Source organism: Castor canadensis, chromosome 4, assembly GCF_047511655.1.
Source record: "Castor canadensis chromosome 4, mCasCan1.hap1v2, whole genome shotgun sequence".
Taxonomy (NCBI): domain Eukaryota; kingdom Metazoa; phylum Chordata; class Mammalia; order Rodentia; family Castoridae; genus Castor; species Castor canadensis.
In genome coordinates, this window is record NC_133389.1 from 130,319,535 (window position 1) to 130,336,695 (window position 17,161).

The 17,161-nt window shown below is 37.7% G+C and overlaps 1 protein-coding gene across 1 annotated transcript in view; it reads right to left on the reverse strand.

Moving 5' to 3' along the window:
* Nucleotides 1-17,161, reverse strand: part of Pde11a (phosphodiesterase 11A) — a 376,507-nt gene that overhangs the window by 159,532 nt on the left and 199,814 nt on the right. Inside the window, exons 7-9 of the mRNA XM_074071157.1 lie at nucleotides 2,915-2,990; nucleotides 1,093-1,160; nucleotides 196-288 (exon numbers count right to left, since the gene is read on the reverse strand). Coding sequence (XP_073927258.1) covers nucleotides 196-288; nucleotides 1,093-1,160; nucleotides 2,915-2,990 — 237 coding nt within the window. The remainder of the gene's footprint in view (nucleotides 1-195; nucleotides 289-1,092; nucleotides 1,161-2,914; nucleotides 2,991-17,161) is intronic.

Consider the following 17,161-nt stretch of genomic DNA (forward strand, 5'->3'; position numbering starts at 1 on the left):
ACCCAAGACCTATTTTTAGGTCTGTAGATAGTACCAAAGGTTTTGCTTGTATCTTTTAAAATACTAGTGCCGAAATAATAGTATATAAAATAGATACTTAAAAATGAATAAATTAAGCACAAGAATGAGGATGGTTTTTTCCTTCATAAAATTAGGGCTTTTAGCATAGGATTCTGATATTAATACTGTACTTACATCAAGAGCCACAGACTGTTTGGCCCAGGACTTCTTCACTTGATCATACATAATTGTATTGTTGATGCCAAGGCCACAAAAGATGACAAAAGCCTAGGAAAGGGAGAGCCCATTAGTTAAAAATTGTAATAACTCATTGTGAAATCTAAAATAAAAGCAGACAGTCATCAGGGATAGATCTGAAAACATAATTTTATCATTGTATGCAGGGGTGGGCCTTGATGAAATATGCTCATTAAAATTCTTAATTACTATTGTCATGTAAAAACTTTATAGTTCACACTACATATGAGAAAAATGATTAATTTAATGCCATCATAAAGAAATTACTTCATATATTTAAAAACATGCAGTCTGTTTAAACATGTTATTAATTTATTAAGATTGTAGACTGATTTTTACATTCTACCTAACCAAAAGTAGCCTCTTTCAGTAGCTAGGTATAAAATACTTTAGTAAAGAAACTGAGAGTAAGCATAAGGTAAGTGTTAAGAGGATTGATTTGGAACTCATTCCTAAAGAAGCTATAAAGTATTCTCAGCTAGAGAAAAATGATGACAGCGTTTTCCCATTGGCTTACAGTACAGTCTATGAGGAAGCCCAACAAGAAAAGGATAAGATAATAACACTCTGAAGAGACAAGGGGGAGATTTGACTCTTGTAATAAAATTAAGATAAAATAATTAAAGATTACAAAGTAAGAAGACAAGTGAAAAATAAGATCAAATCTTACTTATGCATTTAGATATTCATTAAATCTCCCTTAAAATTTTGGCATACTGTTTGAATACAGTAATGATTAATAGTTATTTATTCAGTACAAATGTGGGCAAGCTGTGACCAGGAGACTATTGGTGACTCAACCATGACCCTTGGTTTATAATTTTTTTTTTTTACCTCAAAAAGTCGTTGATCTGCATCATCAAAAGGTTTCCCATCAAGCCTATTCAACACTTGAGCAACCCCTGTGGGAAAAGTTGGGGATATACGGTCATTTTCAGTATTAGACAATGAGCCACTGTAATTAAGCAGGCCACAATTGGGTCAATGCCTCTGTTAAGTAACTGCAGACACTCAGTTTAAACTCCTGTGCACCTCAACTCTGACATGGTTGGCATATATTGGAATATACTGGCATACACATATACACACAACTGTATATAAAACTGAATATACATGTGTATGTATATATACACACACAATCCCTTCAATGCTTGAGAGAGGCTCTAGATTTAGATAGTCTGGGTTCGAATTTCAACTCAACTATTATTTGTGTGACTCTAAATACATTATAAAACTTTTTAGTACTAAAATTCCTCACCTCTGAAACACAAATTAAAATGTCAGTGTCTCAGAGGGTTATAAAGATTTAAATAAAGTAATTTAAAAAATTTTTATTAAGTTTATTTAAGACATAAAACATGATGTTATGGGGCACATACAGATAGTAAAGATGTTACTTTAGTAAAGCAACTTAACATATCCATCAACTCACACAGCCACCCATTTTGGTTTTGGTTTTGGAGTAGCTAAAATCTATTCATTTAAGCATGCATCCCAAATGCAATACAATTTCATCACCTATTTCTAGACTTTCTCATCCCTTAGGATTTGCTATTTTGTATCTTCTGATCTACAGCTCCCCAATTCCCCACCCTTCACCTCTGATAACCACTGTTTTATCCTCTACAAATGGGATGATGTTCAAATGTTTTTAAAGCACTTAGAACATTATACTGCATAGAATAAACTTTCAGGAAACAATAGGAATTACTGCAAACAATAGAAACTGATATCATGCTGTTAATTTTCAAAGTAAAGTTGGTTTTGTTGCCTGCTACCAATGGCTCATATAGCTCTAACAAACTCAATAATTTATGAGTGCTTCCTCTTTTCAAAGTTCATTTCCAGCATTCTAGGAAATGTTTCAGAGCATGACTTTCAAAGCACAACAGTCAACAAGAGAAACTCAATCTTGAAAACCACTAAACTATGTATTTAGCATAAACAAAAAACTAGCTTTAATTCTAAAGTGTATTTTTAAAAATACTAAACTTCCCATGAAGGATGTAACTTGCCATGTGCTAGAAAACATACAATGAAATGCAAAAATTTTAGCACATAACAGGAAAATTACAGTCTTAATTTCAAAGTGATAACAGATGGCTTATATCAGAAAGATGCATGCTTAGTGTATATCTAGTACTGCATTATTCTCTCTGCTTTTGCATTTACAGTATGCATTAAAACACTGATATAAACACAGAGACATAGTGGGAAAGTTTGTACTAGTAGTTGGGAGGCCTGAGCTGTAAGCTTGACCCTCCTACTAACTAATTCTGTGACTTTTTTTCAAGTCATTTCTCTCTATCTCTCTTTCTGTCTTCATCGCTCAGCTTTAATGTCGGCAAGGTAAGACACAACAGTTCTATTTGCTGCCTTCAGAGATCCCCTCCAACTTCAAAATTTATTGGTGCTTTGAGCTTAATAAATATATGTTCATGTTCAGATTAATGTCCAATAATTAATGTCTAATCATTAATTAATAGAATAATTAGCTAATAGGAGTCTGTGCTTATAAGACTGTACAAGACTATGAGGAATAGTTTGATGAGTCCTGGACCTAAAATGGGGAACATATACAACAGATATGGACACAATGTAAAGCAACTTTCTGTTTCTTTATGAAAAAACCAGAAATGTTTGGGTAACATCTTACCAATTATTTGATGGTTGCTATTCCAAATAGGGACGCAGAGGACAGATCTTATGTGAAAACCAGATATCTGGTCAGCCTAGGATATAAAAAAGGACTTAATTAAAATTAAGTATTAACCATTCACTAAAAAGTTATTTTAAGCATGGTGCGTGGTGCAGACCTGTAATACTAACTAGCACTTGCAAGGCGAAGGCAGAAGGATTGTAAGTTTGAGACCAGCCTGGCTACATAGCAAGACTCTGTTGCAGAACAAACAAAAAGCAAAAAAGAGAAGTTATTTTTATACATTATAGTCTTTTTGATGTGTGTGTGTGTGTGTGTGTGTGTGTGTGTGTGTGTGTGTGTGATGGGGTCTCACACCATTGCCCAGGCTAGCCTCAAACTCATGATCCTCCTGCCTAAACAAATAGTTGGGATTATAGGTGAGCACAACCACATCCAACTCCTAAAATAATCTAGTGTTTTAGTGAATACATTTACTCACCTGCATCTTTTTATTTAAAATGTCATAATGAACACTGCAAGGGAATCAAGCTGAAACCAAATATGAATCAATAAAAGCACTCGAAACTAGCACTAGTTCCCTAATCCCTGCAGCCATAGAGAGCTAGTTGTAAAACTATGTAGTGGTGATCACACCTATAACGGAAGTGCTGAATTATACAGATGTTCAGCCTCAATAGATGCACACAAAAAGTTCTGCAAAGTGCTTATGCTAATTTTCTCCCCATCAGAAGTACGTGGCAGTTCCAGTTGCTTTATATCATCATTTTCAGTGTTTTTTGTTTTGTTTTGTTTTAATTTTAACAATTCTTGGAGATACGTGTTAGTATCTGATTGCAAATGTACTATGAACATCAACATCTCTGATGACTAAGGTAACCACATATCCTTGTTTAAGTCTGCTTTCCTGGTATGACTTTTTTCAGTACTGGGGTTTGAACTCATAGCTTCACACTTGCTAGGCAGATGTCCTGCCACTTGACTCACATCTCCAGTCTTCCTGGCATAATTATTATAACATGCCTTCACATTCCCAAAAGTGTCCTAACTTAGACAACAAATTATCTGATTTCCTTAGTCATTAATAATGAAGCTGAGCAACTTTCATATGTTTATTTTATATATCAATATTCTTTTTCATGAAGCATCTCCTGAGAACTTTGACTCTTTTCTTTCCTATTTTGTCTGATTTTAAGAAACTGATCTGTAAAAGTTTTTCTGTATGGTGGATAAGAGACCCTTTGCCAGATAAACATATTAAAAATATCTTTCCTATTGTATGGCTTGCTTTGTCCCTCTCTTGCCTTTGATTCTGAGGTTTCTAAAATGATATAGCCAATTATCTCAGACTTTTGATTTTAAGGTTAATACTTTTCCTGTCTTAGTCATGAAATCTTTCACCATTCGTACCTCATAGAGATATTCTTCTGTTCTCTTCCTAGAGTATTTACTGCTTTAACTTTCACATTTAAACTTACAATCCAACTGAAAATGACTTTCATGGACAAAATGAGCTGAGCCAAGATCCTTTTTTGTAAGTGAGTCAGTACCATACTTAGGTGAAAATTCAACCCCCATTACTCTGCAGTACCTCCTTTGTCATTAATCAAATGTCCAGGTATGTCTGCATCTGATTCTGGATTCTCTATTCTGCTCCATTGATCCAGGTTTTTAAACTATTCTCATGCCAATACCATACTGCCTTAATATAGTCTCATAATAAATTTTGATGTCTGGTACTATAAACCCTCAACTTTACCCTTCTTCAAGATTTGCATTTCCATATAAATTTTAGAATCAACTTTTAGTTTATACATATGCACATACGCTGCTGTGGTTTGGCAGGGAAATATATTGAAATTATCAATAAATTTGGGAAAGAATTGATATCTTTACAAAGTTGAATTTTTAATCCATTGCATCCTTCAATTTTCTTAGAGCTTTTCAAATTTCTTTCAGCAAAGTTTTGTATACTTAATTTGTTACATTCAGACCTTGGTACTTAAAAAGTTCCTGGTATTCTAAATGGTATTATTATTTTATTTTCTAGTGTATAGCCTTTCTTCAGTATCTATGGGGATTTAGTTTCACTAGTTCCTCGTGGGTCCCAAAATGTGCAGATACTCAAATCTCTTACGTAAAATGGCATCTCATTTGCAGATAACCTATGCACATCTTCCTGTATACACTATTTCATATCTAGTTTCCTTAGAATACTTAATGTTATGCAAATAGTTGTTATACTGTATTGTTTAGGAATATGGAAAACAAAATAGTATGCATGTGTTCAGTACAGATGCAAATTTTCAACATTTCAACCTGCAGTTGATCAAATCAACAGACTTAGAAACCACAGACAGAGAGAGCCACCTATAAGTGGTACATAGAGATAGAATTCATTTTTACATATTGAACTTGTATCCATTAATCTTGCTATATTCATTTATTAATTTTAATATGTAATCTGCACTGTGTTTTGCATTTTCTAGCCACATCATCATACCATTGTATCTTCAATTCTTATGCCTTTTAATTATGTGATTTTCAGACCCTGTGATTTTTCTTTTTTAGTATAATAAAATATGTAGATTGGTTTTTGAAAATTCCAGGTGCAAAACAAACATGAAGCCCAAAACAAAAACATGGGCATAAATCATTGATTCAGTGCTCTCTTCCAATAGATATTAATATCTCCTATGTCCATTGCAGAGTTTGAGAATATAAAATTGAATTCAGTCATTGCCCTTGAGGAGCTCACAGCCTAATAAAGATAGAAATAAAGATAAAGTAAATGTCCAAGTACAGAATGTTCAAAACACTATTTAAAAAGCCCCAAAAGGACACTTTTTAGAAGTACCAGGGGTAGTTTCAGACCCCTTAAAATGGATCTTTAACAAGGACGATGATGATGGTGATGAGCTAACATTTGTTGGATGCCCACTATGTATCAGGCACCTGTTCACACTTTCACATGCATTACTTTCTATGCATTCAAAAACAACCCTATGAGGTAGATTCTATTATCACCCTCCCTTATCAAATGAGACTTAGAGAGATTAACTGCCTTGAATGGAAGAGCCTGGTTCAAAGGAGGCCTGGCAATAACACACACATCCATCAAAGTTATCTTCAGGAGCACAGAGTAGTTTTCTTCCTCTCCCCAGGGATAGTATCTGAATTAAGCAGGAAGAGGAGGTGGCTGATTTGAGAGGCTTCAGAGATGTAACCTGCAGACAGTTAGCCCCAGAAGCACTGGAGTGGCAGGGCCTGTTTGCTTTGCTGAGGGTCAAGCCACATACCACAGTACAAACAATCATAGCCTGAGCCAGCACTAAGCAATAGGTTCAGCTGTCTCTGCCAGCTCTGGGAGGACTGTAGCCCCTGTTTAACCTCTCCCACAAATCTGAGGCAGCTGAGGGAAGCAGGCCAGCGGGCAAGAAAAAAGGGAACATTCGGTGAGGGAGACAGCTCCAGAGCCTGGTGGTGAGAAAAACAAACCTTACTTAGGCTGCTTGCCAGTGAAAGGAAAGAGTTTGTTTACCCATCATTCTTAAAGCATTATAGGTCCACCAAGGAAATTTTTATTCCAGGAACAAGAGCTCTCCCATCCTTAAGGAGGAAAACATGGAGTTATCTGGTTTACGTAAGGTTAAAAGAGTTCCTTGAGGTGAAGAACACAGGAAATTTGAGGGAAACAATATTGAGTTCAAGTTGATACACGTTGCAGTTAAGATGACAACAATAGAGGAGGTTTATGTGGGTAAAATCACCAAGGGAGAACTTGGCCAACAAAAAGACAGAGAATTGAACCTTGGAGGACACACTAGGGCTGAAAAAAGAAGTGATGTTAGTGACAGAGATGGGAGAGAACCCAAAGCTTATGACCTTGACCCCAAGGCTTTACTGCATTTCAAAGATGTGAGATGGTTTTTGAAAGGGTTTTGAAATTTGTAAAGCATTTTACAGATGTAAGTATCAACATTGAAAGAAGTATCTGCCAAAACATATTGCCCCATTATTCCACAGGTTCCCCAATTGATCTTTTAGCCTAAAATTCTTATCATCAAAGTCCCAAAAGTTAGACTATGTGAGATGAAGCAGCCTTTCTAGGAAGAGGCTATAGTTCAAATAAATATGTATCTACTTAAAAATTCTGCCTAGTTTCTGTGCTCATAAGGCCTTTCCAGATAATGGATCTAATCAAAGATGGTTGATGGTTTAGCTATTGGAACCATCAAAACATACTTGTCATATTTTTCAGCTTCTCAAATGTAGCCAAAGGAGAAATAAAATGAGTTGTTGGTAATTTAATACTTTTAATAATATCCAGTGTTCTTTCTTTCTCAAGAAAGATATGTGCAACTTCAACAAAAATCTAAAGCAATACTTTATCACTAACGGCTAGTCTAGTGATTAGAGTTCTACTTCTGGTACTAGGGCAAGATGAGAAGCCAACGTTCAGTTAGTCCCTTGGCCTGGGGCTGTAGCTCAGTGGTAGACCATTTGCTTACAATGCCCAGGGTCCCGGGATTGATTCCCAGGATTTCTAGAAAATAGTTAGTACCTTGACTTCTGAGAGACAGAAAGGGGGGTGGTGGGTAGGAGAAAAAGAGAGAGAGAGAGAGAGATCTAATTGATTTCTAGATTATTGACTAAAACTGAGTCCTTAAATTACTGACAAAAACAAAAACCTACAAAGAATCTTTTGTCCTTGTTGTTTTTGGCAGGAGTGGGGTTTGAACTCAGGGCTTGCCTGCTAGGCAGGCACTTTACCACTTGAACCACTCCACCAGCCCACAAAAACCTGACCATTGTGCTTAGAACTCAGGTATTGTCTCCACTGCCTATGCAGCAGTCAGTTTGATTCTTAAACTAGGGGACCCGTATTTATCTTCACTCCCTACAACTACCCCTATTTTATATCAGATCAATCCCCCTCCTCCTAACCTTCCTCACCACTCCTGGTCATTTAGAATTCTTATGTTCACAATCCAATCTTCCCTATCGAACCCTGCTTTTGGGAAAGAATGTCTGGCTTGCACTAAGTAGCAGTGACTGAGAGAAGAGTACCAGAAGCAGACACATGTCAACAGATTCACAGAGCTTTATTTCTTAATGGTTTCAATTTTGCCCATTTTCCTTTGTAACAGAAGCATAACTGTTAGAACAGAAGGTGATCCAGAGAATAGGGAATGAATTGTCCTGCCAGACTGGCACTCAGCATCCCAGATTGCAGAAGTGCTCCACTGTGAAGATCTGACAGATGAAATGGGCTCTAATGCTACAAGTCAGAACCTGAGGCCCTATTATCTTAAGTGCTACATGACAAGGGCAAGTGCTATTGAGTTGTCTATAATATGCTTTTTAAAAAATCAAAATTTCACAGGGAAGAACTGCATTGGATAGAAGACTTAGAGTCAGACCTGGGTCATGACACCTTAGTGTCAGCCTAGACCTCAGGGCATGCCCATCAGAAAGAATCTGGGTGATGATGTGTTTCCCACCACTCCTGAATTTGTAACAAATACATAGACCCCAAACCCACGCAAGCAGAAAACCAGTTCCTCCTTTCTAGTTATTTTCTGCCATTCTCCTTGCCAAAATAACTTTCCTATCTAAATGTTAGGTCAATTATTCATTCTGACCGTAGGCAGGAAACAAATCCCACGTGTGATAACTTAAAATTCTCTCTGTAACTATGCAATTGGAAGGAAATACTAAATTAACCAATAAAATATATCAAATGATGGTTTGCTTCATATTAGTGTTTGTTTTAATGTTTTCTTTTGAATTTAATATGAAAATGAAAAGCAGAAAATGTCACGGTTGATGTTCTAGAGTGCAATTGATTATAAGGAATTCAAAAGCACAATACCAACCAAAAGTGAAACCAGAATAATTGCCTTATGTTTAAAGTACTTGTAAACAGTGTGCTCCAAAAAGCCACTGTTACAATGGTGGATCATCTGCAAAGGCGGATTATATATTAGGAGAGTCCTACACAAAACACTTGGTTAGAATAAAACCCAAGAGGCACTCCACACTTGCAAAGGCAAGGGAAAATAATTCTTCTGAATTCTCTAAAGATACAGCAAGGCAGGTTAAGGTACTTTGGTCTGGCATTATTTCAATTCCAATTTTGAATAATTTTTTATAATTTTCAGAGAGCTAACAATAGGTTGGTTAAATAAAATTTTACGTAAGATAAAAATCTTGTCTTTTAAATATCTTCATAATTTTGCATGATTATATAAATAATATGAACGTGAAAAAATTGAAGCCATAATAAAATCAAAAGCTCTAATCTCATCATTTCCAGAAATGACAGTTGTTAATGGTATGAAATAAGACCTTCCCTACCTTCTTCTATGAATATATAATGTGTTCATTTAATATGTTCACCAAAATATAGTAGATTGATAAGTAACACATAGATAATATATTCAACAATATTCAACGATAATCAACAATAATGTCTATTATATACTAAACATTGTACTAGTTGTCACTGGGGATGCATCAGTGAACAAAATAAAAAAAAATCCTCACCATCACAGAGTGCACATTCTAGTGATAAAGACAAAAAACCACAAATAAATTATATATTAGAGGATGCTAGAATTATGGGGGAAATAGGGCAGGATAAGATGAGTAAGGAATAACAAGAGTGCCAGGCCTCACTGAAAGGCAACAATTGAGTGATGGCCTTAAAGAGGGACTGATGTGAGCTATGCAGACCGTGAGTGTGTGAGTGGCATGTCATAGAAACAAGGAAACTGGAGTAGCTGGAATAATGTAAACAAGAACTGGGGTGCCAGATCATGCAAGGCATTGTAGAGCTCTGAAGTAATTGTGAGTTCAGCTTTTTCTTAGCGAAATAAGGAGAACCTGACACTTTGCAATGACTTAAAAATTAAAAGCCTTGTCCATTGTATTAAGAATAAAGTACAGAGGGAGAAGGGTAGAAACAGAGAGACAGATTAAGATGCTACAGCCATGAAGTATTTAGCCCAGAGATAACGTTGGCTTGAATCACCTTGATCAACTGGTAGCAGTTGAATGGCAAGAAGTGGTCAAATTCTGGATAAATTTGGCAGATAGAACCAGTTGAACTTCTTGATGAGTAAGTTGCAAAACATGAAAGAAAGGCAGAATCTTGCCTATAAAACTCTAGGCATAAGTATCAGGAGGATCAAGTTGCCTTAACAGAGATGAAGAAACAGGCTTGAGGGAAAGAAGGATGTAAGCTCTGTTTTGTACATGTCAAGTTTAACATATCTGTCAGAGCCAGCAATGGGACCTTGCCTGTGTGAGTGGGTACCTGACCTTGTAAGAAAGCTCCAAGGAACTGGGGTGAAAGATCATCTTGGCCAAGCTCTCCTTCATCCCTGTGTGGAGAGGCTACTGGGGGAACAAGATTGGCAAGCCTCACACTGTCCCATGCAAGGTGACAGGCTGCTGTTGTTCTGTGCTGGCGTGTCTCATCCCTGCCCCCAGGGGCACGTGCATCCTGTCAGCTCCTGTGCCCAAGAAGTTGCTGCTGATGGCTGGTCCGAAAGTAGTGAGTTATCTCAATTGATTGTTCACAGTCAGTTACAAATTGAACTCCTTGTTCTATACTTTCCCCCTTTTTTAATTTTTTAAGGCTTTTGCCCCAGTTCCTTGGAGCTTTCTCACAAGGCCAGATACCCATTCACACAAGCAAGGTCCCATTGCTGGCTCTGACACATATCTATTAGAAAAATATGTGCACATATTTGTATGTGTACTTTCAGATATTATTCTATACAAACTTCTATACAATATTCTAAACATACTTCTCTGTGGCTTGCTTTTTTTTTTCTCATGGATGTTTTTTCATGTCAGGACATAATAGTTTGCTTTATGGGATAGAGACATTTGATATGAATTCATTGTGATGTGATAGGCAGGAGTCTGATGGCTCTAAGCACTCTTGTCTGCCATCATCCCTCTCCCTCAGCTTTGTGCACATCTCGTATAATCCCCTTCCCTTGAATGTACACAGTGGTAAGATAGTCACTTCCTTGATTAGGTTATGGTATATGGCAAAGTGATGGGGTAAATAATAATCCTGAGATTGTGTAAGTTGCTCTTTGTAGTATATTAATTTTTGTTTCAGTTAACTGGAATGAGATTCTCCTGTTAACTCAGAGGAGCATGAGAGCCATAGGCTAGGATTCAAGGCAATTTCTAGGAGTTGATAGAGATCCTTGGCTGACAACCAGTAAGTAAATAGGGCCCTCAATTCTACCAATTCTAAAATTTCAAAGAACTCAAGTCTACCAATAACCTGAATGAACTTTGAAAAGAACATCAGGTTCTGAATGAGGATGCCACCTGGCCAACACCTTTTATTTCAGCCTCAGGAGAACCTGAGCAGAGAATCCAGCTATACCATGCCTAGAGTCCTGACCAACAGAAATTGCAAGGCAATGAGCGGGAGTTGTCTTGAGTGTTGAGTTTGTAATGATTTGTAATGCAGCAGTAGAAATCAATATGTACAGTATCCCTGTCGACATCTCAGAAACATTCTTTCCCAAAAAGAATGACTGATAAAACTACAAAACCCACCAAAATGATAACTCATGAACTCATTAGTGTTTCTTGTGCTACTATATGTAAATATAATTACTTATGTTAGTACATCTTTTCTTAGTATGTCTTTTCTGTTTTATATCCCTTTCAAGGATCATATAATCTTGTAACAGAATATACAGTGATTTTCACAAGGTGGCAGAATTTAAATCTCAGAAACTTAGTTCTGACCCTGTGACTATTTTGTATAACCACTTGTCATAATTTTCCACACATAAACCAAGGGGTTTGGCCTTAAAACCATGTACACTTTTAAGACCAGCAAGCGGCTACAGTCAATTCAAACAGGCACACAGAAGGCAAATAAATAATCACTAGAGCTCACCTGCTAAGTCTGTTCTACTCTCTACAAGGAGGAGTCTCCATTAAATATTTAAGACAATCACAAATAGAGTACCCAGCAGGTGGATGACTGTGATTACTTTGCCTCACAGCCCTCTCAGTAGGTGCCTGACACACCTGGGATGAGACTTACCTCACACTAAAGATAGCCCTTTGTAGCTGCTATCAAAAGGAAAACCAAGGGTTACTGAACTGAGATTTCAAAATAAGGATCATTCTCTTGCTGCTCATCTTTGGGCAGAGTTTGTGAAGACTTCTTGGAAGTTACACATGGTAAGAATGACACAGAAATTATAAATCTTGTTTACCTACACACTTTAACTGTAATAGCGAAACCAAAGCTTGATAGAGTAAATTATTTCTTATTAATAGAAAATAGCCACTGATGTCATGTATCCCCAAATTGACAAATGTCTCATGCCAGTCCAAATTGGAGAGTAAATTACAAAATGCATCAAAGTAGATGCATTGGAATTCATACCAGCAGTTAGTGGCCTGAAAAGCCCACAGATGGCCAACTAGGCAAGATAAGTTGCTGCTGAATAATTTCATTCATGAAATAGGCAACACCTTCTTACACAACTGACACTAATCAGGAACACCTGTTTGGGCTTAGCAACTGCAAAAAATAACTTCTATTATTATGAAGCCACAGAAATTTTGTAGTTTGTTGCCTTAGCTGATGTGAGAGTTTGAAATATAGCTCCCAGTGCTGCATTTGAGATACACAAATGTAACTTGTATGTTCGGAGGATTACAGGTTTCTTGGGCACAGGCAGTGAGTACACCAGACCTTGAAATCTGATCATCCCCAACATGCCTAGTTAACTCCGTCTCTGGATGTCTGGCCACTCTTAGGAAGACCCAAGTCTAGCCTGCTGGCCTCCATAGGGAAGGAACTAGTGACCATCTCTGCATGGTTTACAAAGTGTTTATATAGGACTTTACATTTTACAAATTAAGTAGTGTGCCCAAGACTACTCAGCTAGGGAGTGGAACCAACAGGAAAAAAGGAAGGTTTTTGGCCATAAGTTTATGCACCTATGTGAAGGGAGCAGCAACTCTAATGCCCAGGCAGCCCCTCAGCAGCTGATGATCCCCCAGAGAGGCTACTGCTAAGAATCAAAAGGTCCACAGTGTGCCTGTGCCCTGCCTAGAAGAAGCTGCATAGCCTTAGGCAAACCACTTCAGCCTTTAAATCTTCATTTCCATGCCTGTCAGTGAAAGAAATCTCTACCATTTCTGTCAACTGAGAGTTGATACACTTATAATATGCCAAGTTGCCAAATTTTCTGATGACTTGGAGTCCTTCCTGCTCTATAAAGAGAATTTAAATTTCTAGAATTAGCCACTGAGGCATTGAGAAATTTAGGATAGATAGATATTAGTGCTCAGGATAATTGCATTTCTCCCAAATTTAAACCCATTTTGTAGACTTAGGCTGAGAAAATCTGTAGGAAAAAAATAGGAAATGCATCAAAAAAGATTCCTGTCTCAAATTCTCATTAATCAACCTCAGACTATTCTGGGAAGTCAGAGCAGAGAGTAAAAATGCAAGTTCTTTTCCCAGTGGAGATAACAGTCAATAATTGATTCTGCATTTTTAATTGTTTCCTAATTTTCTACCATTCATAAATAACTGTAGATGCTCTTTGACTTACAGTGGAGGTTACATCCCTATAAACCCATCATAAATTGAAAATATCCTGTCAAAAATGCATGTAGCAGGGAATTCCAAGATGGTGGCTAGAGGGAGGAAGCAGAAAGCGAGCCTCCTATAGTGAAATCTTGGAGAGATGCTGGAGACACCCTTTGGAGGCATAATCATTGAGAAGAAGCAAAACTTTGACCCCTCCACACCTCCAGCCAGCGCAGAGAATCTCCACCTCATGTTAAATGGAGAAACAAGGAGGGCCCCCGGGGCCGCCAGTCACCCATGCCCAGATGGCTTGGGAAGATGTGGACAAGGTGAGCTTCGCGGTACTGCGGTACTCCCACAGACAACCCTGGGCAGAGCAGCATAGCCCCCTGGACAGACTGACCTCCACCCAGGAAAAAAAAGAGAAACTGACTAGTAAGCAATAAGAACAATAAAGACACATGGGAAAGAGGGTGGGGCGCACTGAACGCTGAAGATTGGGGGAAGGGAATCCTTCCTGGGACTGTAAATAAACAAGCCACATGGGCCGGAGAGGCTCTGGTGGGAGCGGGGGCGTGCCCCCAGCAACCAGGAGTGGGAAAGCTTGTGAGAGTGGTGGAGGGAGGAAAACTCCACAGGAGAGGAGGGAAGACCCACTTCCCACGTGAGCTGTAAACAAACATGGCAGCTGGCAGAAGCAGCAGCACCACCCAGTAATCAGGAGCAGGAAAGCTTGTAAAAGTGGCGGTGGGAGGCAAACTGCACAGGAGAAGGGGGAAGACCCACCTCCCACATGAACTGTAAATAAACATGCAGGCCTGAGAACGCGGGTGCAGTGTCACCTTTCCCAGTGTGCTTGGAAAGGGAAAAGCTTGTAGCAGAGGCTCAGGCACAGAACTCTGAGTAAACAAAGCCTGCAGGGCCAGGTGAGTGCTAAGCTCACCCCAGAGATCTGCAAAAATAACGCAGCCAGCAACAGCAGGCTGACAGCAGGGGGCAGGCAAGCCACAGCCACAGATACCATTCTCAGAACTGTCTCCAGACTCTTTTTTTTCTCTTTTTCTCCCTACCTTTGATGAGAGAACAACCGAAATACACCTGCATGCTGAAAAACTTACTGAAATTGTATTGCATTTGAACTTGGGACACTTGGTGGGGTTTGTGTGTGTGTGTGTGTGTAGTTTTGTTCTACTTTATGCATCCCCTTTGATGAGACAACTACAGAACAACATCTGAGGCACCATCTCCAGGACTGGAGACTGAGACAGACACCCAAATTATTAAGAATGAAATTTCATTGCATTTGAACTTGGAAGTTTTTTGGTTTTTTAAAAATTTTCTAATTTTCATTTTATTTTATTTTTATATATAGATATTTCTTTCATTTACTTATTTTTTATTTTTATTCTTATCTTTATTATTTTTTTATTTTTTATTTTCAATCCTCTCTCTTTCCCTCTAATGTCTGTTCAGCTTACTGTCGATTAGTACACTAACGCTCCCTGTTTATACCTTTGAAACTTTCTTGTTTGATTCCATGTTTTGTTTTCTCCTACTTGTCTGCTTATTTGTTTTTCCCTTTTCTTTAACTTCTTGCTTTCCATCTCCTCTCACCCTTCCATTCTAAATATTACCATTGTTATTATTACAAGCTAGAAAATACTTAATTGCACACAGTACAGGGACAGTAACAACACCAAGGACAATGACGGGAAGACAGAAAAAACAGGGAAACCTATTTCCCCACAGCAAAAAATTAGTACAGGAACCAGAGGGGAAGAAGAAAACAGATACTTAGATCCAGACTCCAACAAAATGAAGATAAACTATGCCAAAGAACCCAATGAAGCCCACAAGAATAATTTAAAAGAAGACATACTACAGGTACTCAATGAGAATTTTATAGAGATGATACTCATTAGGGTCAACCAAAATGTACAGGAGACACTCAAGAAATTCCAAGACAACAAAAATAGAGAATTTCAAAAAGCAAAAGAAGAAATAAAGGAAACCATAGAAGCACTGTATAAACACCAAAGTGAAACAGAGAACACGATGAATAAACAGATAAATGAACTCAGGACAAAAATAGACAACATTAAAGAGGTAAACACCCAGGGTATGGATAACCTCAGAAAAAAGAATGAAACAGAACTGCAAAACAAAACGGAAGGCCAATCCAGCAGAATAGAATAAACAGAAGACAGAATCTCAGAACTTGAAGATGAAATGGTAATTAAAGGAAAAACCGAAGAACTATTAATTAAACAACTCAAGACCTGTGAAAAGAAAATGTAAGAACTCACCAACTCCATCAAAAGACCAAACTTGAGAATCATGGGCATCAAAAAGGAGAAGAGGTGCAAGTGAAGGGAATGCGTAATACATTCAACAAAATAATAACGGAAAATTTCCCAAATCTAGAGAAAGATATTCCCGTACAGATGCAAGAGGCCTCCAGGACACCAAACAGACCAGATCAAAATAGAACTACCCCATGACATATCATCATTAAATCAACAAGTTCAGAAACTAGGGAAAGAATATTGAAGGCTGTAAGAGAGAAAAAACAAGTAACATACAAAGGTAAACCCATCAAAATCACAGCAGACTTCTCAACAGAAACATTAAAAGCAAGAAGAGCGTGGGGTGAGATCTTCCAGGCACTGAATGAAAATAACTTCAACCCCAGGATACTCTACCCAGCAAAACTATCATTCAAAATAGATGGAGCAATAAAAGTCTTCCATGATAAGCAGAAACTAAAACAATATGTGACCACAAAGCCACCACTACAAAAGATTCTTCAAGGGATTCTGCACACAGAAAGTGAAACCCAACTTAACCATGAAAAGACAGGCAGCACCAAACTACAGGAAAAGAAAAAGCAAGACAGTAGAGAGTAACCTCAACTCAGGTACACACAACCAAACCTTCAACAACTAAGACAACTAAATGACGGGAATCACCACACACCTATCAATACTAACACTTAATGTTAATGGACTTAATTCACCCATCAAAAGGCACCACTTGACAAAATGGATTAAAAGGGAAGATCCAACAATTTGTTGCTTACAGGAGACCCATCTCACCAACAGAAATAAGCATAGGCTTAGGATGAAAGGCTGGAAGAAGATTTACCAAGCCAATGGCCCCTGAAAACAGGCAGGAGTAGCAATACTTATCTCTGACAAAGTAGACTTCAAACCTACATTGATCAAATGAGATAAAGAAGGACATTCCATACTAATAAAAGGGGAAATAGACCAAAAGGAAATAATCATCAACCTGTATGCACCCAATGTCAATGCACCCAATTTCATCAAACATACCCTGAAAGACCTAAAAGCATATATAAATGCCAACACAGTGGTTGTGGGAGACTTTAACACCCCATTATCATCAATAGATAGGTCATCCAAACAAAAAATCAATAAAGAAATCCAAGATCTAAAATATACAATAGATCAAATGGACCTACTTGATGTCTACAGAACATTTCATCCAACTTCTACACAATATACATTCTTCTCAGCAGCCCATGGAACCTTCTCCAAAATAGATCATATCCTAGGGCACAAAGCAACTCTCAGCAAATATAAGAAAATAGAAATTATACCATGCATACTATCTGACCACAATGC